Source organism: Saccostrea cucullata, unplaced genomic scaffold (genome assembly GCF_032062105.1).
Source record: "Saccostrea cucullata isolate Sc308-1 unplaced genomic scaffold, CSIRO_AGI_Scuc_v1 ctg4033, whole genome shotgun sequence".
NCBI classification, from domain to species: Eukaryota; Metazoa; Mollusca; class Bivalvia; order Ostreida; family Ostreidae; genus Saccostrea; species Saccostrea cuccullata.
Window position 1 is genome coordinate 22,128 of NW_026931661.1, and position 26,122 is coordinate 48,249.

A 26,122-nucleotide genomic window follows, 5' to 3' on the forward strand; every position below is an offset into this window, starting at 1 on the left:
TTTCTAGTGGGGAATAGTTGTGTAAAAATTAAAATTGAAAAGTCATTAGTTTTTAAGCTCTTGATTTCGGTAAGATCTTGTAATTTAAAATTGTCCAAAAGTTCTTTGGAATTTTTGAGTATTTACATCTGATTTACACAACTTTTTGAATATAATGTTGAACACTACTCTCTATAATTCTAGATGTTGATGTTCAACTGAAGGGAAATGTAACACAACATTATTTCTACAACATTGTATCTCAGCAAATCTGAAGAGTTTGGAACTACTAAATCTTATCATATCTATCATTTCTTTTCTTCATACCAAGACCAGAATCTTGCGCCAAGCACACCGCCTTAAGGAGTCTATACCACGACCACCGCGAGTGTGCTGTCAACAAGTAAAGGTATATAACCCTCTTTTCTCTACAAAAAATGTATTTCAAGGGAAATGTGAATGTTGAGCCAAATAAAATATCTAAGTGACAATATTATTTTGCTGCATAAAGAGCAGAAAGCAGTAAAAAAAAATGAATTCATCACCAATTCAACACGTTAGTTTGCCATCAATTCCTTTTGTTAAATATCCAAATAAAAAAATAAATATATTTAGTTCTTTTATGATGCATGGCTCAGTAGTTAGAGCGTCCGCTCTAGAGTCGCGAAGTAAGAAGTTGATACTTACATTGCGGGTTTAAATGAGACCGGATAAACCGAGGTCCCGGGTTCGCTGTAGGTGCTGGCACGAAAATGAGATCCCTCATTGCCCAATGGCCTTGAGTGCCGAGTATAGGGCAAAATTTTCAGGTCTCCACCGGCAAGTGGTGGCGTATTTATATAAGTGAAAAAAACATTTGAGAGACACGTTAAACAATATAAAATCAATCAAATTTTATTTTATGTGGATTGATATTATTGTATAGGGTGTAATATATTGCGTGTTTTTTTAATTTGATAAATTGGATATAAAAAAAACGACAACAGAAGAAATATAAATAAGAAAACAGAAACAACAAACTTTATTCTGCTATCATTCATTCTGCATTCAGTGGTATATTAGTATATTAGTATATTAGCAACATAGTTGACACGGGTATTTCTCATGGGAAAATGTCGTTAATACATTTTAAAGGCCAAGCAAGGATATACTGCAAAAAGTATAGGTACGACGGTTTTCAAATAGTCTGTCTGTCATATACAAAATACTCATATGAAAGTGAACATGTACATATCTAATATACTTGACACAACATATATAGCTTTTACCATGAAATTCTACATAAATCTTAAATTCATTGACGGTATGTATAATTCGTCAAAATAAAAAAAAATAATGCAACATTTTACAAATTGTCCTTCCCCATACAATGTATACACGATATACGTATTTACCAGTATTGGGATTTAGGTAGTATTAAATATATAAATTTGATTTTTCTCCATCTAGTTATGGCTACATCAACAAAGCCCGTTCTTATTGTGCCAACACAAAGATGGGGGCATCCAATCCTCATCCCAATAGTACCAGACTACGGCAAACCACAGGGATTAGAGAGGGTCAACAAAACTGAACCTACAGGTAAAGTAGCTAACGTATCATTTGTGTAAAAAGAAATATTAACAATAAAATAATAATAAACCTGACAGTTTTTAGTTTACATTTATTCATCATATATTTTCCTTTTAAATTACTCTCTATTAATGTAAAACGGTTTTATTACTTTTTTGGAAGGGGTTGGGGGATTCCGTTTTCAGTCAGAAACTTAAAATATATCAATAACAGTTATCATCTAAATAAATTTAAAATTACAAATGAAACAAAACTCAATGAGATAAAATTGCTCATAAAAGATAAAGAAATAGAGTTATGAAGAATTATTTTAAGAACAGAAAGATAGTTAGATTGATTGATTGATTAAATGTATGTACGCATGTTGTTTGACGTCCAATTCGAGAAATTTTAACTCAGATACAAATGTCATGGTAAATCACTGAAGGGCTTGTACTTTGACCTAAAAAAGACATCCAGGGCCATTAAGCAGAATCTTTTATAATGCAGATTGACATTATTGAATAGGTTTAATATATTACATGTTTTTTTTTTTAAATGTTATTACAATTAAAAAAAACAAAAAACAAAAGAAGATATATAAATAATAAAACAGAGGTGACAAACTCTATTCTGCTTTTTTTTGTCCCTCGCTTGAAAAGTGGGGGATATTAATTTGGGTTTGTCCGTCCGTCCGTCTTTTTGTCTGTCTGTAACGCTTTCGTTTGCACGCGATATCTCGAGAACCCTTTGAGCTTTTGCAATGAAATTTAGCATAGCAACTAACTATGGACTAAAAAAGGCATCTATTGATTTTGAGGTCAAAAGGTCAAAGGTCAAGGTCATAATTAAGCAAATTCTGTCTGTTAAAACACTTTCGTTTTCACACGATATCTCTAGAACCATTTGATCTATAGAAATAAAATTTTACATAACAACTCCCTGTGGCCTAATGAAGACCCCTATTGATTTTGAGGTCAAAAAGTCAAAGTTCAAGGTCGTAAATTAATTCTCTGTGTGTAACACTATCATTTCTGGGCGATATTTCAAGAAGATGTTTAGCTTATGCAATATAATTTTATACCAAAACTCCCTAGGACGTCTCTCGTCCCTCTCAAAGTGCCCCGCCCCGTTTGTTTTATTAGTATTAATAGTATTACATGTCGCTATTTTTAGCGCAGGGGCATGAGGAGAGTTATTGCGTATAAAACAGGTTCTCGGCTGACTTTATGTTCTTATTACATCTATTAGAACTGTTTAATAATGGCCAAATAAATCAAACACCATGGATTTTGTAAAATTTTGAGAATACCGAACATGAATATATACATGTATGTGACTTAAGTTCTGCATATACTTGACACCGGTTAAAGCGATTCCGTGGTCTAGTGATTATGTCACTCGCTTCACATGCGTGAGGTCCCGGCATCGAATCTCGGTCGATCCTGTCTTTATTTTTTCTTTTTTTTAAATACTTTTCCTTTTTTTTATTAACTGATAGTATTCAACATGTGAAATGAAAAATTTATGAGGTTATAAAATCATCATTACAGTGTGATAAATATTCCATATAAAAAGAATCTTCTATACACATAATAAAGAATAAGCAATCAAATCTTTATACGCATATTGACAATCATGTATTTTATTTGCTTGAGTATACATGTATACATTTAATAATTCTACAAATTCAGTCAGGGGGATCCGACTTTTTCCCTAAGCGGGGGACACGAATATTCTCTGAATTAGCTTGTTTAATTCTGCGTTCAGCGGGATATTAGTATATTGAATCCTAACATGGTTGTCACGGGTAATCTGCATTTTTTTAAATATCGTTATTACATTTTAAAAGCCAAGCAATGATAAACTGCAAAAAAAGTATAGATGCGACTGTTTGCAAATAGTTCACCTGTCATATGCAAAAACATATGAAAGTTAACATGCATATTTGAATACTAGTATTAGACATAATAGACCATGAAATTACAAATATATCTCAAATTCATTGTCGGTATGTATACCGTATATAGTCGCCTATAAGTCTGTCCGCCTATAAGTCGGTTGCATTTTTTAGCTTACCTGAGCCGAAGGCTCAAGTGAGCTATCTGATCAAAATTTGTCTGTTGTCTGTCGTCGTCGTCGTCGTCGTCGTCGTTGTTGTCGTTAACTTTTCACATTTTCGACTTCTTCTCAAGAACCACTGGGCCAATTTCAACCAAACTTGGCACAAAGAATCCTTAGGTGAAGGGAATTCAAGTTTGTTCAAATGAAGAACCACGCCCTTATTCAAGGGGAGACAATTGAGAAATAGTGAAAATTTGATTGTATGTTTTAAAAACCTTCTTCTCAAGAACCACTGTGCCAGGAAAGATGAAACTTATAGGGAAGCATCCTCATATAGTGTAAATTCAAGTTTGTACAAATCATGACCCCCGGGGGTATGGCGGGGCCACAATGGCCGATCAAATTTTTACATAGAAATATATAGGAAAATTCTTTAAACATCTTCTCAAGAACCACTGTGCCAGGAAAAATGAAACTTAAAGAGAAGCATCCTCAAGTAGTGTAAATTCAATTTTGTTCAAATCATGACCCCCGGGAATAGGGTGTGGCCACAATGGCCGATCAAAGTTTTACATAGAAATATATAGGAATTTTTTAAAAAAATATTCTGCTCAAGAACTACTTGGCCAGGAAGGATGAAATTCATGTGGAATCATCCTCAGGTAGTGTAGATTGAAGTTTGTTCAAATCATGATCCCTAAGGGTAAGATGGGGCCAAAATTGCCGATCAAACTTTTACATAGGAATATATAGGAAAATATTTAAAACATTTTCTTCTCAAGAACTACTGGGCCAGGAAAGATGAAACTCATGTGCAATCATCCTCAGACAGTGTAGATTCAAATTTGTGCAAATGATGACCCCGGGGGTAGGGTGAGGTCATAATGGCCGATTAAAGTTTTACATAGGAATTTATATAGGAAAAATTTTCTCAAGAACTATTAAGACAGGAAAGATGAAACTCATGTGAAATTATCCTCAGGTAGTGTAGATTCAAGTTTATTCAAATCATGACCCCAGGGCTAGGGTGGGGCCATAATGGCAGTTAAAAGTTGTACATAGAAATATATAGGGAAACCTTTTAAAATCTTCTTATCAAGTACTTCAAAGCCACGATTAATGATATTTATATGGAATCATCCTCAGGTATTGTAGATTCTAGTTCCTTCAAATCATGGTCCCCTGGGGGGTTAAAATGCAAGCCCTTCCTCCCCCTTCAACGTTACTTAACTTTCAGTTCTGATCTGATCTGTGCTTTTTCCTAGCCGATGTGCTGAGGCTATTTTGGAAGGATTTGCCTTTGACCCATTAATAAGTCGGTACAACTTTTAATACTCTTATGTGTTTACGCAGTTATGATAAGGCTGTCCGAAGGCTTAAAATGCCTTGAAAATATACATTTTATTCTGAGCTAGATTTTAATTTTAATATGTAATCCTTGTTTGAAATTGCAGGGGTATTTTCCACTCTTTATCGCGATTTTTATAAAAATGGATAAACTACACACAATCCCCCAGCAAAATTCAGTTAGAGGACATACTTCTCGTGTAGATTCACACAGAATATCTTCAAATTGTCCTTGTTTATCACTTGTGCCAGTCCATTATAAACACGCTTAATAAATTTTAACTCTGTCTGCGGACGTGTAACGGGAGCGTATCACATATTATTTTTGCTATTGTTTGATTATGTGCATATCGGACAAGCAAAAGGAATAAGGATATTTAAATTTCAAATGTTCAAATTATAACAGCAAACTCGAGCTCAACAAACAATCCTTATACTTGAATTAAACAATAAGTCTCCAAAATAAATGTACATGCCATGTAATAATTATGACACTTTCCCCGTCATGTCATCTGAAGTATGCAGTGACTTGACGTCACATTCTATTATGACGTCATATCTAGGTAGTTCAGCAAAGTAAGTGCTGTTTGCACAGTTTGATATTTTACGGGCAGCCTTATCTTAGCTGCGTACCTTTGTGCAAAGATTATTTTTGGATATGATTTTCATAATTCAACCAACAAAATAGCTGCTTTATTTTATTTACCTGGGTAACTTAGAAGTAGTATTTTGATTTGAGAGTGATTTCCCTTGTTTTGTAAATGTATATTTTGTACACCGATCCTGATATTTTTCTACCTTGCTCTGTCTTTGAAATAAAAGAAAAGCAAATGTCCAAGTCATCTATTTGCAATTATCCTTCATTTACCTTCCTTTACGGGTAAACAATTATCGTCTCTTATTTACCTAATATATCTCTTCCCTGACTCTGTATTTATTTAGTGGCACCCGTCCTGAGAAAACTGTGTAACGGTTATTAAAAAACAATTAATTTCATAAACAATTGAGTTTAAATAGTCAAACATTTAAAATTATTAAAATAAAATATGTTTTCAAAGTTATTTTTAATATGCTACATGTATATAGATCATTGTACATGTAATGCTGATTGGCATTAAATCGGGTTCGCAATTCAATTTTACCAATAAACGATAGATTAACAGTGCAGTATCGTATGTCACAAGAGGTAACCTAAAGGAATAGTTTTGTAAATAATTAAAAAAAAATACCAATACACACAAAAAAAACTATTTAATTGTATAAATAGATGTACCTTATGCATAGTATTGACGGATGGCAGATATTCTTCGGCGATGTTCAAACATACTGCATTATACCGTCAAGAAAATCACCAATTTTTTTTTTTTTTTGACTCGCCTATACATGTAAGTCGGACAGAGATTTTTGGACCAGAATCCCCCCCCCCCCCCAAAAAAAAAACCTGACTCATAGGCGATTATATACGGTAAATTGTCAAATAAGAAAAAAAGTTTAATGCAAGTTGAAAGCAAGTAACAAACTGTAATTCCACTATTAATGTATACATAATATATATATTTACCAGAATTGGGATTTATGTAATGATAAATATAAAAATAGTCTTAAAATTGGGTTTTCTCTACATAGTTATGGCTGTACCATCAAAGCCCATTGTTATTATGCCAACACAAAGATGGGGGAATTCAATCATCATCCCAACAACGCCAGACTACATTAAACCACAGGGATTAGAGAGGGTCAACATCACTAAAGCTTCAGGTAAAGTAGCTAGTATATCTTTTGTATAAAAAGAATTATTAACAATAAAGTATATTTAAAAATAATTATAATAATAAAATAATAATAAACCTGACAGTTTTAAGTTTGCCTTTATTTATAATATATTTTCCTTTTAAATTACATTCTAACAATATACAACTGTTATTTATTTCTTTTTGTAAGGGGGTAGGGGTTGGGGGTTGTTCTAAGCAAGAACCTTTTAGATAAAATATATTAATTACAGTTATCATTTAAATAAATTTAAAATTACAAATGAAAGAAAACTCAATTAGATAAAACTGCTCATAATCGATTTAAGAAAATAGAATCATGAAAAATAATTTTAAGAATGGAAGGATGTTTAGATTTATTGATTAATTGATTTACTAAACGTTTGCATATTGTTTAACGTGCAATTCGAGAAATTTCAAATCAAACGCAAGCGTCACACTATGTCGTTGACAGGATTGTACTTTAACTTGATACTCAGGGCGATTAAGCACACACTAAGCACATAAGGATTAAGACCAGTAACTCTCACTTCTAATGTCGCAGGATGGGCGATGGAGCATACTCTACCTTTCCTTAAGTCATACGTAGAGAAGGATATGGAAATAAGGAACAATAATCAATATCAAAATCCATTAAACAATACAGTTAAAATTAGCAGCAGAGCAAACACAGACCTCCCAAACATCAGAGGTGGGATCAGGTACAATGGAGGAGCATCCCTGCTGAGCGGTCACAAGCGCCATGTGCTCCTTGTCATGATCGGTAAAAAATGGAAAAATCCGTCGTAAATTCAGAGAAAAAATAATGGTCTAATAATTAGTATGAGAAACGCCAGTCAACATATGACTCAATGAGAAATTGTATTGTCTGACAAGGTGTGATGCACGAGCAAGCAGCCAACGAGATTCGAACCCTAATCGTCTGATAACAAAGCGAGAGTACTACCACTAGGCTATCATGACCAGTTTAAATATATTAAAACTTAAATACTCAGAAACTATATAATAATAATAATAATTTATTATAATGACTTATGTAATACGACAAAATATTATAATATATCTGAAATATAAAGACTGAAACGTTACACCCGGCACTTTTGGCCTATAAGTCACCTGCATTTAAATCGCACATTTTCCTCACGGACTAAATAATTATTCATTCTACTCAATGTGACAGAACTGTGACCTTCTAGATTTTTTAAAACTAGATAAATTTTTTTTATCAAATCTTACATTCAGTGGCGATTCAAAGTGATATTTAAGAACAGATTCGATACATTTATGTTACATATTAAGGTAGTCCGATCCTCAGGTTTATAAAATTAGCAGTTAAGTAATCAAAAATACTCATAAAAATATCTCTGAATCCACAAGATTATGTAAATTATCCAAGGTATTTTCTTTAAAGTTGAAAATAAAAGTTAATCATAATATAAAGGAAAAATTTTCAAATCTCCAATATTTTTGCAGAAAAAGCTAATTGGAATATAATCAATGAATATCTTCTTATTGCAAATTGATCAACAAATGTATTTTAGGTTAAAAAAAAAAACGATTGGTATCCAAGCATTCAGAGAAATTGCTTTGTTTATATACTTATTTAGTATTTTTTGTCTTCTTTTTCCGTCATGTATTCTATAATACATAGTGTAAAAGGCTTTTGCTATCATTGCAAAACACCACAAATCATTTTTTATTTCAAATCATACTAATAAGCGTTAGTATCTAAGGCTGGATTCGAGAAAACCTCATTTTTCTAAAACTGTTATTAAGTGTATTAATTTTTTCTCCTTTCATAGGATACAAATGTCAACTTTTTAAAGACCTTTTCTAAGACTTCCTAAAACCTTGAATCTTATAAAGATGAATAAAATGAAAATCGTTGCATGAAAAAATGTCATTTACAAGCTTCATTTTGATGCATTTCAAATAAAATATTAATTTTTGGAGTTATCCTTTCTGGCTGAGGATCGGATATCCTTAAATAGTAAAAACATGAAGATATATTTACCCAAACGCTATATATTAATAATGTTTTTCAAATTTGAATACCTTGATCTAAATTTTGATCTAAATTTCAAATTGTGAATCAATATTTGAAAGCCCTTGTAGACAATTTTATTGATTGTTGTCAGATTATTTTTATAGGTGAAAAACTGTCAAATACATGTTTTTGACATTTCTCTCAATGATATATAGAAATTATTATACATGTAGTTTGCATGAAAGATATTGTTTGAATTTTATTATACCTTTAACAATTTCATATCTAAATCTATACGAAAAAGTCCAACTTTTCTAATGATTTTGCTGAGTGGGCATTAAAAAAATTGATCCATGGCCGATGAGTGAGTTATTAAACCCGCCGCTGAGATAGGCGGAACTTTAACTCCTATGCATTCGTTGGTGTTTTACAATGATGAACCTGCGGTTTACAACACGGAAGACAGTACAGGATACAATAATCCATGTTAAAATAAAATATTGATATAAAATAAAAGGTATAACAACACAATTATTGGCTGAGTTCTCGGCAAATTGCATTTCTCCGACTTTAGAACCAAAAAATTTCTTCGTTATAATGATTTATGTTATGCATGAGTAGAAATCTGAAATTAATTTATTTGAAAAAAAAACTAATGTAGACTGTTTGTAACATTATATTATCAGATTATTTATAAAGCAAAAGATTTTCTTGATCATCTTCACATATGTTATCTTAAATTCACTTGATATTTTTTTTTATTAGATATTGTCTCAGTGATAGGGAATTCCCACCTTTTGCAGACGAATGAAGCGTTTAATGTCAGTTGCAGAATAACTGGACATAAGCAGGGATCTGCCGTTAAGGAAACATCTGTTGGATGGTTATTTAATGGTCAAACGATTTCATATCTAAGAATGGTTTCCAATGCGAATAAATATAAATTGCATGTAAAAACTACAAATATGTGTTTGGAGGTTGGCTTGGAAATACCAGGTATTTGATACGCTTTCAACGTAGATACATTTTGTTAATACTCAAACTAGTATAAGAAACTGTTTGCTGATAGGAAAGTTAAATTTGATAATTTTGTCTCGTAAAGTGAGGGGTAACGTTACATCTTTTTTAGTTTTCTTGCAGAAATTGATTAATTAACATAATAGGGGACTATGTCTGCTTTTATTGTTTCTTGGAATATATGTGTAGAACCGATTTCCTTATGTAATTGTTTTATTTCAACGTGTCCTATAAATTTTTCCTTGTTATGTGTATACATGAAAGAGACTTGCTTTCAAAATTTAAGCTTAAATGTAAGGTATATTTACTGATGTATATTATAATTTTTAAATATTTGGTAGGCTCAGTAAAAATATAAATTTATAAACATTTTTTGTACTAGATGTGACTGCAGCGGATTCTGGGAATTATACCTGCGTTTTGGGAGACAGAGCCAACAAGAATCGTATTCAAGAAAAGTCATGGTACCTAGATGTTATTTGCATGGACTGCAGCAAAACAATAGTTGGATAGAATATCTGAGTTAATGTATGTAACAGAAATGTTTAAAAAGCCTGGATGTGTCCTGTGGAATATACGTCAAACATTTTGGAGAACATTTATAAAATTGACACTGACTGTTAACTCTTCAAGATGTAAGAAAGAATATAAATGAAAACAAAATGATGAAAATTAATCAAAAAGGATTAAATTTTTTTTTCTTACTTCTTGAATTTTTTTCTGAATTGAGAATATCGTTACTTTTCTTTCAAGAAGTGTTCAAATTATAAAAAAAAATCCGAAAAATTATTTATCCAACATTGGAACGCTTTGGTCTGAGAAAGATCTATCGCTTCCAACAAAATTGTGCTCATTTTACTGGCCTGATAATATTTTTATAGGAAAGTCTGTATGTAAATATGACGTCATGCTTCTTTTTTTTCAGTTTGTCGTCATTCTTACAGATAACCAGTTAAGCCATTCTTGAACCTCTAACAAAGCTTTCCGAATTATTTCATGATGGTACAGATTTTCTTATTCTCTAAATCAAAGGATGTAGATATCGAAAAGGAATTGCTCGTAAATGTAGAAATGTAAGGAAGCTATATATTCTGTAAAAGGTTATTGATTGATGAGATGATATTTTATACAAATATGGACTTCAGTGTAGGTCGATATGTGGTTATAAGAATTTCAATTGATATTGACCGAAGACACAAAAAGTGATAGCGACAGAGCCTGCGAGGTCACTATCATTTTCTGTGTCTGAGGTCAATATCAATTGCCATGCGTCCTAATAAACACATATCGATCTTTCACTGAAGTCCATAATAGTTATATTATATAATCACACAAAGTGAATGTACTGTAATTCTAACTAAACAGACTTGTCTGTCATTGCGTCACAATGGTTAAAAACACGCTTATCACGTGACGTCCTCTCCGCCAATGAAAATTACGAAAATAATCCTATTATATAATATTGCTGTTTAACGACCCGTTGTAAAGTTTTCACACATACTGTTGATAAGAAAGTCACGATCTACCGAAGAAGGCCTTGAACTTTAAACCTATGCTCAGGACTTAGGTTCAGTAAGTTGTTCAGGCTTTTATCACACCAGCTTATTGTAATTGATACAAAAGACCTGTTATTGGGGTTTCATCCAAAAGAAAAAAAAAACATGACAAATTAAAATCTAAAATTTTCACACTTAATGCAACAAATATGATATAAACCGACAAGACAATACCGTATAGGTGGCAATTATAGCGAGATGCAAATTTAGCGATTCAACCTTAAAAATTGGTAATTTATTTTTAGCGAGATGTAATTTTAAGCGATTTTTAAAAACTCACTAAAGAACATATTACAGATAAACCAATTTTTATGATTAGCGATATTTAATTTTAGCGATCTTGGCACCCTCGCTGATAATGTCAAAATTAAATCCTCGCTAAGAAATCTACTTATACCGTATATTCTAGAAAGTGTTGATGGGGTTGCGGGTTATGGACATACATACACAATCATGTACTTATATCATGTCTTTGTGAAGCCAACAAATTCAAAATCATCTGGTCGCCAAAACTTACGCTTTTTTGGCATAGAAGACTTTTAGGCTTCTATGAAACAAATGTATGAGTATTAAAATTACATTTATCTTCCAAAAATACATTTACGGCTCTTTGCTCTTTTTTCTGAGCAATAACAAATTAACTTTTTCCTATAAACGTTTGACTAACATCTGTGTTTCGATTATATCTCTCCCGGATAAAATTGTAAAAGCCCATGGAATCCCCCACTCTCTCTGTGACCAGGGGCCATTTAGAAATGCTCGGTAGCATGCGTTAAACCACCATCCGCCCCTGTGAAGCTCGGCACAGCTAGATCCGCTCCTATCGTTGTCCCTGTCTATTGTACTAAAGCCCATCCCAGAAAGATTAGCCTCCGACTCAACTGTATTTAACATTGCGTCACCTAGAATTAAAAAAGAAATAAAACGTCAAACGTTTAAATTTGGGAATTACTTACATATTATAAATCATATACTTTCATATACTTTACTTCATCACCTTTAAGTATTGGTAATTAAATATTGCCTCTATTAAACAATTTAGTATACAGCAACACTTGTTTAGTACGAACACGGATATTGCGATTTTACGGATATATCGAAGTCATCTTGGATTCAAACCAATATTAATTAAATGAATTTCTTATATGGTTAAAACAAATTACGGATATAGGGAAGTAATTTCAAAGGTCCCAATGACTTCGTTATAACCGAGTTTTGCTGTAATAAAAATAATTACGTTTTTGAAAGACTCTAAATCATGATTGCCTCCAACAGCATTACAAGATAAAAGTATGAAAATTAAATAAATTCAAAGAGTTGATAAGAATAGTTAAGAATATTTCTTTATAAGTGATTAAATATCTTTGCAGCAAATGGTCAACGATTTTGATGATACCATTTTGCAACTTAACACCAAAAGTATGAATCAAATAAAATTCGGTTGCTATGTCTCTTTTGTACTATTGTCACAGCCAAAAAAGTTGGACAAAGTTTTTAGTTCCTTTTTAGTTCCATTGTATCTTAAATCAAGCCTTTCTTAAGTAAAGTCAAGTAGTTCATAAACATATATCAATTTAAAAAAAATGGGATCTATATAAATATATAGATACATGTCAAAGAAAACAAACAATTCAAATTTTCAGCTTTTAGAAACAGTCATTGCATCTTGGTTAAATTGCTGTAAACGTTAATTATGGTGTTCTAAACATGTTTAAAAATGAAATATTCTAAATTTAAGGACATGTTGCCATGGTATCCTTGTCACAAAACACATTGTTTATGTCTGGTTAAAGTTTTCCGTTCAAGGTTTTAGCTCCATTTACTTAATTATAATACAAAGAATGGCTCAACTTCCAATTCGCTAATAACAAAATTCAATAACACCTTTGCAGACCTTACAGAAGGATGATATGAACTTTAAGGAATTAAATGTAAGATGTCTAGAGTGTGTAATAAACCAAAACATTATACTTTTATGTAAATTAGTTGAAAATGATAGGTAGAGGAACATTTGTTAAAAAACACTATTTCCCGCTGAATAATAGAGCTACGCCCTCCAGCGTAGGAACAGTCAACATTGCTTGACGACGGGTGATATTCCAAAAAATAGCGACTGCGCAAAATTTACGCGCGCAAGGTTCTCTGGTATATGCATTTGTATAAAACATTCAGTATCATATAATAAGTATTGCATGTAGTTTTCACCCCTCAAAAACCATTGTCAACCTCGGCTGCGCCTCGCTTGACAATGGTTTTCTTGGGGTGGAAAATTTCAATATTAACTAAAAATTTCATACATAAATTCTAAAAGTAACGTTTTGAAGCATTTACGTTCAAATATTTACAGCTTTGCAATGTTATTTGTGTCACACTTGTTTGTGAGTTTTGAGTTTATTTTTATAGTAAACCCTCTTTAACCCATTCTCTATCGTTCCTGTGAGGTTCTCATTCAATTTATTAACTACCTAATAATCCTGTGGCAGGTCCCCCAAGAAAGAGCTGATAATTTTCCGCTTCGTTAGAAATGTAGAATCGATGGTACATCTCAGTCAGCGTTCTACCATCCATCAGTGTGACGGAAATATACAACGATGAATCATTTCCCTTTGTTAATTGATTGATCACTTCATTTCCTGTTTTAAATATATTTGAGATTAAAAAATGATTTTTTTTTGGCAAAACAAAATAATTATTCTTTATTCGCAGCACAGTTAAGGTTACAAAAAGGAGGTGGAGCCTAATTTGTACCGGAAAATGACTATGACATCATACACAATATGGGTACATCCGACTAATTATTTTTAGAATTGGTAGGAGAAGAAAGTAGTGCAGAAAAAATTACGTTCCTTAAATTGCAGACTTGCATAAAAAAAATTGGGCAGGTGTACTGAACTGAGACTCACACTTGTTGATAAGGAGTATCTTTCCTGCCCAAAAAGCTTTGAAAATGTAATTTATCAAGAAGATCAGCCGAATTATTTTGTGTATTATAACGCCAGTGAGAATTCTGAAATACTTTCACTTTCATTTTTAGAGGTTCCCGCAGACAGACGCATTTTGCCGGAAAACGAGTCTGACATGCCACCTCGAGATTTTAACCAAGGAAAGACAAGTTGATGTGCTTTGATTTGAGGGGTCACTCACTACCGAACGAAAATTAGGGAGATCGCTATGAGAAGAAACGTTAACATTGTCGCCTATGGGAAAACAATTAGTGGACTGTACCCATATACGTCATAAAACATTTCTTTAAAATACAACAAAATGAGTTTATCTGCTAGTTTAACCAGTACGAATTCATCAAACTACATAAAAACTTACTACAGCGTGTTGTTTTGCCGATAGATTAATCCCACATAACATGTTATAAACAAGTCACTGCTCGCAATACATTTCTTACAACGTGACGTAGTCTGTATGCAGAGAGAGACAGATCAAGTAATATTTTGTCAACAAAATATGTATTCTCTAATGAAATAAAATATTGTTTACAGATATTCTATGGGCCAATACCTTGTATTTAATGTCTTCTTCACTATTTTGTTAATATATTTTCTGTACATTACGTATTTATTTGACACTGCCGTATAATTGTATGCAAGTATATCGGAGAGTAATGTGGGGGGTCTTAATAAATCTAGTGCAAGGGCATACACTTTATGGATCAAAGTAAGCTTTTACATTTCAAATATAGAACTATAAATATGAAATCTTAAAAACAATTTGGTTATATCAATATTTCATGCCTCTGACCAGCAAAAATTATATAGCATTCGGTCGTACAAGTATAATTTTAACAATGAAATTCCAGAATTTAGACAGGATTGCACTTATTTTAGAAACTATATATACTAAACTTGGAAATTTAACTTGGTTATTATGCCCTTGCACTAGTGATATTTATATGTAACATCAATACTTCAAGTCAATGTGCTAAAATCGCGTGACTGCCTCATCACATGACTAGTCTAAATATAAAATATAACCGTCCTCGATATGTAGTTATTAATCATAACTACAATTATCCAATGTAAACTATGTACTAAAAATAATCACCATCACGATTGAGTATACATTTTTAAATACAAAATTTAGTCGATATTTCCATTGCGCACCTTAACTGTACTGCGTAATAAATTGGTTTTAATATACTCCCCGTCAATGAAAACGCAACACTCTAATTTAAGGGTGAAAAGTATATACGGGATATAACTATGTACCAAAAAAGTTAGAACATCTTTTACTTTGCCAAATCAGTTATTTAATGGTTTTCATTCCATTATCAAAAGTTGATTTTTTAGCCCTCTTAACAGATAACATTTAAATAAAACACCCCCCCCCCCTTCCGAACATTTAATCAAAACATGCTAGTCCGCCATGGACAACATACATGTACGCACTCCGATTTCTACCATGCATTAGTTTTATCAATGTCTTTATCTGAGCGAAATAAATATTCTTGGGCATTTTTAATTTTATATGTCGAATTTTCTCTACATCGTAGTGTAGTAATACGTCCGGTGAAGAAACTGTTATTTATGTTATTAAAACATATGAGCCTGATGAGTCGTTAAATAGTGTACATTTGCATCTGCAGCTCACATGAGATCTTAGCATTAGCAATGAAAATCAGTAAAATATAGGCATCACATCCGGTAAAGAAAGAAGGATTTTTCCCCCGGGATTTTAGTACAAGACTAATGATAAACAGCTACAAAACCTTGAAAACCCAAAATCTTGTTAAAAATTTTATTAAAAATGCAAAATTATCCAACTTGTAAATTCATTCAACCGTTAAATAACTGATTTAAAATAATCGTTATAACCTGTATATACTTTTCCCTCAGTGTTGCGTTTTATGTATACATTGGAGTGAGATTTAAGTGATAGTTTAAAGCCATAATTACTATACGGAGTGTTTATATCTCAGTTGATTCGATACGCAAGAGCATGCTCTACGTATGAACAATTTCTTAAACCAGGTACAATGATCGATACAATGACCTTAAAGCTTGTCAGCAAATACAATTTATCATTGAATGAAATGCTGACTGACGTTTTTATTTCATACCAATTGTTAGTCCATTATTTATAAATTGACCACGGATTTTTTCCGTTATTTCCTGCTTATACTGTGTGGTGGAGATTCAAGTGTATATTTGTTTTAAAGCCATAATTACTTTGACAAAATGGATCGAGCGTTTTAGAAATATGCATTTATAGTCAATACATTCCAATTTATCTTTTGCTACAAGTTACATTCAAATAATCATAATCCTCAAAATCATATCAACAATCAACACACTTTTTTTTTTAAATTTCATTGTAAAAGTTGTTTGAAGAAAAAAAAACGACGGGGATGGAGGCAGCAAGAGATTACTTTTCTATTATAAATGATACAAAACGATAAAAAAAACTGATGTTCTATAGGATTTTTAACATTTCGTCTGAATCAAAAGGTACGACGTTAATCTGGAAATTTTTGCTGTAGATAAATTTTTAGCAAATTTGCGAGTTCATTGCATTCGCAAAAATATTTTTCTTAAAAATAAATTACCAAAAAGAAATTGTAAACAAAACAGCGGTCATTCGCAAAATTCTGAAACTTAAAAATTAATGAACAGCATTTTGACCCAGATTCGCAAAATAAAATTGACGTAAAAATTTCATAGGAATTGTTAGGCCTTTATTCTATATTGAATTTGACTACAGTTTGATGGATTCACCGCGGGTGTGACAGGGCGGCGAGGGATGCTAACTCTTCCTAGCTATAGGAACCCGAAATCCAAACCTCTGGTGTATATATACTGTATAAAGTGCTTTTGTCTTAGAATTAGGATGACAGTTTTATGCACAAGTGTGCTGTTAACCTGTATTCATTCAAGAAAAAAAATTTTATTGTTTAATGCACAGAATTTCATTTGCACATTTATCTTCTGAACCAACCAAAAAATTCCAGATATGACACAGAATTACTAACTACGACTTGCCAAGTACTCCTTTAATTCATATTTCATTTGTTTGTTTCTTTGTGCAGGCCTCCTTATATATAATGTCGGACTTTTAGAGCGGCCATTTTTTGCTGAAGATTTTTAAATGCTAATATCTAGAGTTTAGATCTATCAATATTTAAACAAATTATATAGTAAGCATTATAAGAAAGGTCTCTATTAATATCTCAAAAATAAACGAAAAATATTGAAAAACAAAAAAAGTTGAAAAATTGGACATTTTTTAATTAAATCAGTACACACAATGAGAAAATCCGTAGACAAAACATTTTAAAAACATGTCCATAACTTGGCACCAGAAGCGAATCCAAAAAATCTCTCATGTATCAAATCAATTAAACAACACATGTTTGCAGTAGCAGAAATGCAGAAAAGTAATAATAATAATAATAATAATAATTATAACAATAATAAAACTCCTTTTAACTTGATCAACAAAGACGATTTTTCAACTTTAGGAGCAACGACAATTCAAAGATTATATTTTAATTAGTTTTATATTTACCTATCCAGAAACTTCTTTCCACTGCTCCAAAACCATTTTTATATTCAGTCCAGTTCCTGTCAAAACTCACAGACCCTTCCACTCTCCTTTGGATTGCCTTTGAAAGGTACATAAAATATTGGGCTAATTTACAGAAAACAAAGAATGATCAATCCCAGAAACTCTATAAACAACACATATTTATGAATAGTAAATAACATGAATGATTCGAAATTTAAGAGGTGGATTTAGGTGCTTAAGGGAAGTAAATATCCCCTGTCATGAATCCTATGTATTATTCGGATACAACTAGATCGAAAATTCCGCAGTCAAATTCAGTATAAAAACAAAGGTTGAACACTTGAAGCAAGTAGCCCAAAATACGACTCTGTGATAGATTTAATTTGCTAACAAGCTAACTAAAATGTATAATAAATATAATTTTACACCATTATAATGACCAGAAAATTAATTAATTAATTACCGTCCACCCTCCGTCAAAGGTCTCCATATCACAGTAGGTTTTGACAGGATCGGGGCCAGGCCCAAAGGGGTAAATACTGTACACACCTGACTCACTGTTACCATTGTCACGATACACCTTACAATCTATTGGGAGAACTGAAAATGAAATTTTAAAAAAAAAAAATTACTATTCATAAATTAGCAATGTATTAATGTAATTCTTTTTTTCTAAACTTAGGTCTGACACCAAAAACGGTTTCTGATATTCATTTTCTTGATTTACATGAAATTTATATGCATTTTCACTTATTCATAAATTTGAAATTTGGATTGGACAAAAAAAAATCAATACAAAAAAGAATTCAAAACAATACAATAATACAATACTAGTAAGAGATATTCATTTTTTTTCTAATATTAAACATTTCTGCTTATTTTGAAATTTTCAAAGACATATCAAATTACATCTTGAAATGAAATGTAAAAAAATAGAAATAATAAAGATGTTTACTTTAAATAACATTAAAATTAAACAAAAGAAAAATAATAAAAGTAAAAAAAAGTTAAATAGAACATTTGTACATTTTACCTTCACAATTTTCTCCGACATATCCAGCAACACAGTTACAAGTGTAACCTCGGGCACTAGACTCGTCTGCTTCACAGGAACCATCATTCGTACAACCATGATTGTCACAAATACCAACTAAAATAATAGATGTGTTTTGATTGATTGATCGATTGTATATTGTATATGTTAAACAAAAGATGTTTAATTTTTTCATTGCCGACCCAACAACCCCATTATGTTAGATGTAGGTCCAACACTAAATATAGAAATAAAAGTAAAAAAAATTAGAAAAACATTTTTACATTTTACCTTCACAGTTGTCTCCGATATAACCAGAGGTACATTTACACGTGTAACCTCGTACACTGGACTTATCTACTTCACAGAAACCTCCATTCATACAGTCATGATTGTCACAAACACCAACTTTAATTAGAATATTTTTGTTGAGTAAGCAAACCAAATCCACCTTTCTGAATTACTCTTACAAAAATGATGCTTTTCTAAAGCAAGGTTTTTAAACTTGCCAGAGTTGTCATTACTATAATTAAATATTCAAAACAAATTTTGATTTCTTCGCCATTTTTGGCTGAATCTGATTAAAAATACCTTCAAGTTTCAATCTCCTTTTTTCCTTTCAAACAATTAACAAATAAATATGTTTTATTGCAATATTCAGCTTTCAAATTAAATTTTGTTCTGTCAAATTCCTCAACAACCACTTCTGCATTTTGGTAAACCTTCCTTTTTACATTTGAAAAGTGAAAACCATTCAATTTACCTTCACAATTTTCTCCGACAAAACCAGTAATGCAGCTGCACATGTATCCCCGTATTACAGACTGATCTGCCACACAGTCTCCTCCATTCTTACATTGATGGCTGTCACACACATCGGCTTTATAAAAAAATTTTAAAAAGTTATGTACAATAAACGACATTCGTATGCCTTAAAAGGTTTGTCATAATATTTTAAACTAATGATTTTATCAGGATTCCCGGGCTCTAATATTGAGTCGGTAGGTTGGCATAATAAAAAAATTGGGCATTTTTTCACTTAAAAAGAGATGTGAGCATTTTTCGATAAAGGTCTCCAATTTTATACCTTTACTCGACACAAATGGGGTATTGAAGCAGAGAATGATCTTTTTCAGAAATGCTTCGCCTATGTGACACAGCTCTCGGAAAATTTTAAGGTCTCAAATAGAAAGATTAATTAACTCTCACTTTTAAGTGCTGAGTATATATGGCGAGGAAACCGTTGCAACCTATTTTGATTGACTTAGGTCAATCGCATATTCGAGTTCACAACCTTCCGATCACGAAGCAAACGCTCTTCTGACATTCAATTAAATAAGAAAAAGACTTACATTCACATATTTCCCCTGTAAACCCTTCTGGACAAGTACATATGAACTCAGTTCCAGTGGATTCCACACAAGTCCCTCCATTTAGGCAGGGATTTACGTTACAACCCGTGCCTGAAATTATTTGAATATAGATTACTATTTTTACAATTCATATCTTGTGGATATTTTTTACCTCTTTTAAAATAAAATGGTTAACTTTGATTTAATTCTCCAAACGCCTAATGTGAGACTGTAACGAGTTAACATTACAACATATTTTTGCCTCATATAGATCAGAAGTATTAAATTCTTTACAGACTGTACAGCAAGTTCGGAGAAATTCTGTGATTCTGTATTCTTCGCTGATATATATGAGACAAAATGAATCTTTCAAACACTGAAAGGCATAAAAATGTTTATTATGTTCTCAATGTTCCATATAAATACAACAAAATTACTTTTATAAGTTTATAGACTAACATTTGCTAAACAACATTTTAAGAACTATTTTAAACATTTCTTACCGCTGTATATCAATATCTGCTATTGAGATTTTACTGTTGCCATGGAGATAGGAATCTGTTTAACAGTCAAACATTTATGTTGAATCACTTTAAAATTTAATACTAGTATTCTAATGTAAAAAATCTATACGATATTCCCTTGTAACAATGCGCAATTATTCAATATTTATTGATCAAAGCATTCATCAATTTACCTTTGTTCAGAGACACAAGAGTTTGAATTTGGAGGCCTTTTCTTCTCTATGCTTTTGTGAAATACACTCAAAGGATGACATTTTAAGATGTTAATTTTATTTGACTTTGTATATTGGCAATATCAAGATAAATGCTGCTGAATCAGCAAAAATGCTCAAAAATGTTCCACATTTATATCTCTCAAAATATATTACAGAACTAACATAATATCTGATACATTGTTTCAATAAGTTGTATTGTTAATTTTTTGTTAATTATTTAAATTTGCATATTCTTTATTCTAGTGAAGAAGAATGATTTTATTCATCTTTAAAGATCGTATTGGAGTTTTCAAAATGATTGACTAGGAAAATTTTATTGGCCCGTTTTCCAAATGTAGTAACTAAAACGCCTTTTATTTATCATACCATGCATTATTGTCTTAAAGAAATCTTTGTGTTGAAAATCATTAAAATCCTGGGAATTTTTGTGCCTTTAATACAACCTTTATATCCATTTTGTCTGATTTTTATATATATACTCATCTGGTACTTTATATCTTAATGGAATTTAAGCAAAAATAATTTTATTGAATTTACCACTTTTTTTTCTTTGTTTTTAATTCGCTAAGTTAACTTTTAATATCAAATGGATACTTTTGAGAAATGATAACAAGAGGTATTTTATGATATTCCTGTGTGCTTTTTATCAGTTTAAGTAGACTTACAATGCGTTTTTTTCTCGCTCTTCAAGTGAATTTGCTGTAAAACCTGAAGGATACACGATCAAAAGGGTCATAACTATCTGTAGATAAATCATATTTTTTCATTTTAATCATCATCATCATTATCATCATCATCATTATTATTATTATTATAATAATAATTATTATTATTATTTTATTAATATTATTATTATATTAAAATATCCACGAATTTTTAAACCATATAAATTTTCTGTTTTTGAAAAGTTTTGATAAATATTAAAAAAAAGAGGATATAAATAGAAATGCTTTATATTACATTAAAAGTTTAAAAGTTAAAAACAATGAATAATTATTAATACAAGGGTACTTATAGATGTGGGTAAATCTGAACGTGTTGAATTAAAATTATAAATGTTTGAAATAGGATTTACTAATAATTGAATGAGATGAACTTACCACTGAGGTCTGCATTGTTGCTTTGTGTCATTTGTCAGTATCAGATCTTTATTTATTGACAAAAAACTGATTGTTAAAAGAGATAATTTAACATCCAGTGATTGGCCATATATTTTCTGATTGACGTTATGTTTTTTGTTTTCATTTGAATTGTCATCGTTGATTGTTACCCCTTATAAATCTGTTTTAACCCCTTTTACTATAGTTGTAATAATAAATTTCTATTTAGCTTACTTTCTTTAGAGGAGAACAAATGCATCTAAAAATTGGAAATCACTATAATTTTTGTCTCGAACAAGAATTCATAAGTTTCAAAACGAATCTAGTGTTTTATTGATTTTCAACAACAGCTGTAAGAATAAATTAAGTTGTTTCTGAATATTTTGTATCAAAATAGAATTTGTGAATGCTTTATAATTCTTTAATGAACAAATTTATATTAAATCAAAAATGTATCTCTTTATTTTAATACTGAATACAGGGAAATTTCTACTTCATTTGATGTTCGCCCTTAGCTTTCGTCCTTCTAAAAAAACTGGAGAATTTTAAGCGGGGTGGATTAATAGATAAAAAAAACAGAATGATTTTAAACATAGAACTGAATTTAAAAAAAAGTGTCAAATTTTTTGCAAGTGTGAAAGGGCAAAAAAAAATAAAAAAAAAAACACAAAGGGCGAAAAAATACCTCAATTTGAACCGTTTTATCCAGATAAATGCAAATGTACACCGGATGTATAAAATGATTGATACACTGCTTGTTAACTTACATTTTAACAACCAAATATATAAGCGGCTGGTAGTTAGTCTTTCCCTGTAACGGTACCTTATTCAATCATTATAACAAAACTGTTCTTTATTTCCATATGATTCTCGTACCATCTAAACGCATCGCTTTCAATCACTTCTAATGATTTAAAATAATTGTTCTCTCAAAATGATCTCTAAACCTTAAGACAATATTTATTTTGGAATGATTTCATTGGATTACAATTGACTAATACATGTATATTTACAATTTCAAGACTTAAAAATTCGAGAGAATAAAATCTAAAAAGAAAAACCTGATCCTTTTTACTGTAATATGCTTTGTTCTCGACTCATTATAAGAAATATGAAAATGGATATGAATGAAATGAAATCCCCTATGACATGTGACACAACTTCTGATGCTTTGGAAGTCCTTGTTTTTCTAGTCCTCATTTGTTTTGATTTGTAGACTTTTTTTGCTTGGACACTGTTCGTTTATTTCCTTATTTTTTGTATGAAAATGTCGATGTACTTTACATTCAAATGGACATAATACAAATACTTATAAACAAAGTAATCATTGTAGATCTATACTCAAATGACTTTTTGCGATAATATTGTAATGTTTATCAAGTATTTTTATTAAAGTTATGCTGTAATCTTTTCTCATCAATGTTTCGAGTACAATTTCAAAATAACAATAACAATTGCAACTTAAAGTGAGAAAGGAGAGTCAATTATGGCTGGTACCTGTTTGAATATATAAAAAGAAACCTACAATCAGATGCATAATATTCAGTGTCTTTTTGTTTCAATGTTCATAAATGATACAATGCAAGATAAAAGTAAATTGCACTTGTAGAGTACATGATAATGGTATTTGAAACTATATAATGTGTCTAAAGCAGTGAGAATATCATTTACAACTACAATGAAATAAAACTTTAAAACTAAACGCAAATTATTGAAGTTTTGACAAAACCTTTCATTTGAAATGTAAACATAAAATGTATTAGATAACAAACAGTAAAAATACAAAACAGGAGCAAATCAAACACAGACCTCTAAACCATCAGAGATGGGATCAGGTGCCATTGATTGATGAGCATCTCTAGCCGACATGTAACACCTGGGTTAATGATTGGCTAACTTATACGAAATTATGATTTTAAACGAGAATGCTGATACTATTGTTTCCTCCTTCATAAATGTGTTTGTCAATAATTAATCTTGTGATTTCAAAGTATCTAAAGCAGTGACCATGTCAATTACAAATTGAATAAAATAAATGAGTTTTTTTTTAAATTTATGCAACATATTTTACGTTTTTTAAAAAAAACTTTTAACTTGTTTCTACTTTTCGTTTTAAATTATGAAATTTATGATTAACAGGTATGAAAAAATAATTCCGATAATTCATTTGTAAATAATGACCTTACGATCAACTTAGAAAGCATCGTTTGGCAATTGACTTCTTGTAAGATCTTTTGAAATGGTGACTTCAAAGGAAAAGGCTGATATTGTTTGATTACTCAACTTGTTTGTCAATAATTCATCTTGTTTTTTTATTGTACATACGTAGAGCTTGCTCTTGAGATATATTAACTCCGTATGCGGGTGGTACTGTATAAGTAAGTAAGATGACGTTTGAAAAGTTAAAGTGATGTCTGTCACGGAGCTTGGTTTTCTGAAATGTGTCAGACTCCGTTACGGAAGCGTAAATGTAAATCTACACTTGTTGTGTTTAATTATTGTGCATTATTATACTTTACGTATATTGTCTTATCAATGAACTGTGTCATGGTATTTTCATATTATTTGCTAAAAGTTATGGCGGCATAAAAAAAATTATAGATACAAAAATATTGATTTAATCATAACAATTAAAGGTATCGATGAAGTTAGCTCGACACACATGTACCAACACAATAAAGTTTATGTAAAAATAGTTACATTAATGTTAATATGCCAGTTTTTCTAGGGTAATTGTTTGCAATTTATCGTTCTCTAACATTCTTCGTGGGTACAGGAATTCTAATGAAACGTCACATCCTCAGATTAATTGATGGCACATGCACGATATCATGGTGTCATAGTGTAAAGTATAAAATATTTGTTAAATGGTTATACATGTACAGAAAAATACATTGTACATACTCTGGAAGAAAGGGGGAGAGGGAGATCAACAATTGTATTATCCTTATTGAAGCAAATATCAATTCTCATAAAATAAGGCAAAGCAAGCTTGACCCCCTCCCCTCACCAACTAACAAAGGTAAAAGCAACCCTGACGAAATATATATATCAGATAAAAAAAAGGTATCAGCTTATCAAATTAAATTTCTTATTGCTTAAAATGACATAAAAAATTTGATATTTCAGTCAATCTTTATAAGCTAATTCACAACATTAAAAGTGGGAAAGTGTGGTGTAAGCCGAATAAAATACTAGTAAATGATAAGAAGAAACCAGATTTAAACATCTGATGGCGAATATTCTTGCGTTCCCCTCTTCTAAAATGGAAATGGGAAAATAGCATAAATCAAACTGTTGAGTTCTCTCCATATCCATTTTAAAGTGTTTCTGAATTTGTTTCAGCCTATAATAGCGCATCATAGCCACCCTCCTATGTAGGTGCATACACATATACGGCAGTATCAATTAATTACAAAATATACACTCAGGCAATATTTTAATAATATAATCTGTAGGGAATATTTCATTTAATCATAGAATTTTTTGTTGAGAAAATACATGTATTACTTTATTTGTCTCTTACTACATACAAATTACGTCACGTTTTATGAAATAACGTCACACCGACAAGTGAATTGCAATCAATGACTTGTTTTTAAATTGATATGTGTAATTTGTGGGTTTGTTAAGGTAGCACACGGATCAAAATTCGGCGAATTATTTTTTTAATAATATTTAACACGATTGAATCGGAAAAGTCGTGCATAAAACATATGCTATCTTTATGCATTCTATACACTTCAATTGTAATAATACTACAAGAAACACTTCACTACCCCGGGGATGATTAATTTCAATTTGTAATAATAGTTATGTCAAATTAAAAAAAACTGTCATTGAAAAGTGCTGGTAGAATCCTACTTCCTATTAAATAAATAATTATATAGCAGCACTCTCCCCATCCCAAAAAATAACAAAATCGTTACGAGCGGCAGATGAAAGACTGCTCTGCAAGTATACACACTTTCTGCTTCTATTGTACGAAGGAAAATATATATTGACATACCAGAGAGATACAGTGCCACTCATTAAAAAAACTGTATATTTATTGCGCACAAAAGTGCGCTGTTTCTCGATAGGACCAGAGCAAAAACAGACCTCTGAAACAT

At 31.1% G+C, this 26,122-nt stretch overlaps 1 protein-coding gene across 1 annotated transcript; it reads left to right on the top strand.

Moving 5' to 3' along the window:
• The first annotated feature begins 308 nt into the window (after positions 1 to 308).
• Positions 309 to 10,352, top strand: LOC134233225 (uncharacterized). Its single transcript, XM_062715209.1, has 5 exons — positions 309 to 388; positions 1,429 to 1,560; positions 6,568 to 6,699; positions 9,463 to 9,693; positions 10,097 to 10,352. Exons 2-5 carry the CDS (start codon positions 1,431 to 1,433, stop codon positions 10,225 to 10,227), a joined length of 624 nt encoding a protein of 207 aa, XP_062571193.1. The 5' UTR covers positions 309 to 388; positions 1,429 to 1,430; the 3' UTR covers positions 10,228 to 10,352.
• The last annotated feature ends 15,770 nt before the right edge of the window (positions 10,353 to 26,122 follow it).

Coding starts and splice junctions, on each gene's coding strand:
- LOC134233225 (XM_062715209.1), top strand. CDS start 1,431: ATGGCTACATCAACAAAGCCCGTTCTTATTGTGCCAACACAAAGATGG. Junction 1,561..6,567: donor CAACAAAACTGAACCTACAG/GTAAAGTAGCTA, acceptor TTCTCTACATAG/TTATGGCTGTACCATCAAAG. Junction 9,694..10,096: donor GGTTGGCTTGGAAATACCAG/GTATTTGATACG, acceptor TTTTTGTACTAG/ATGTGACTGCAGCGGATTCT.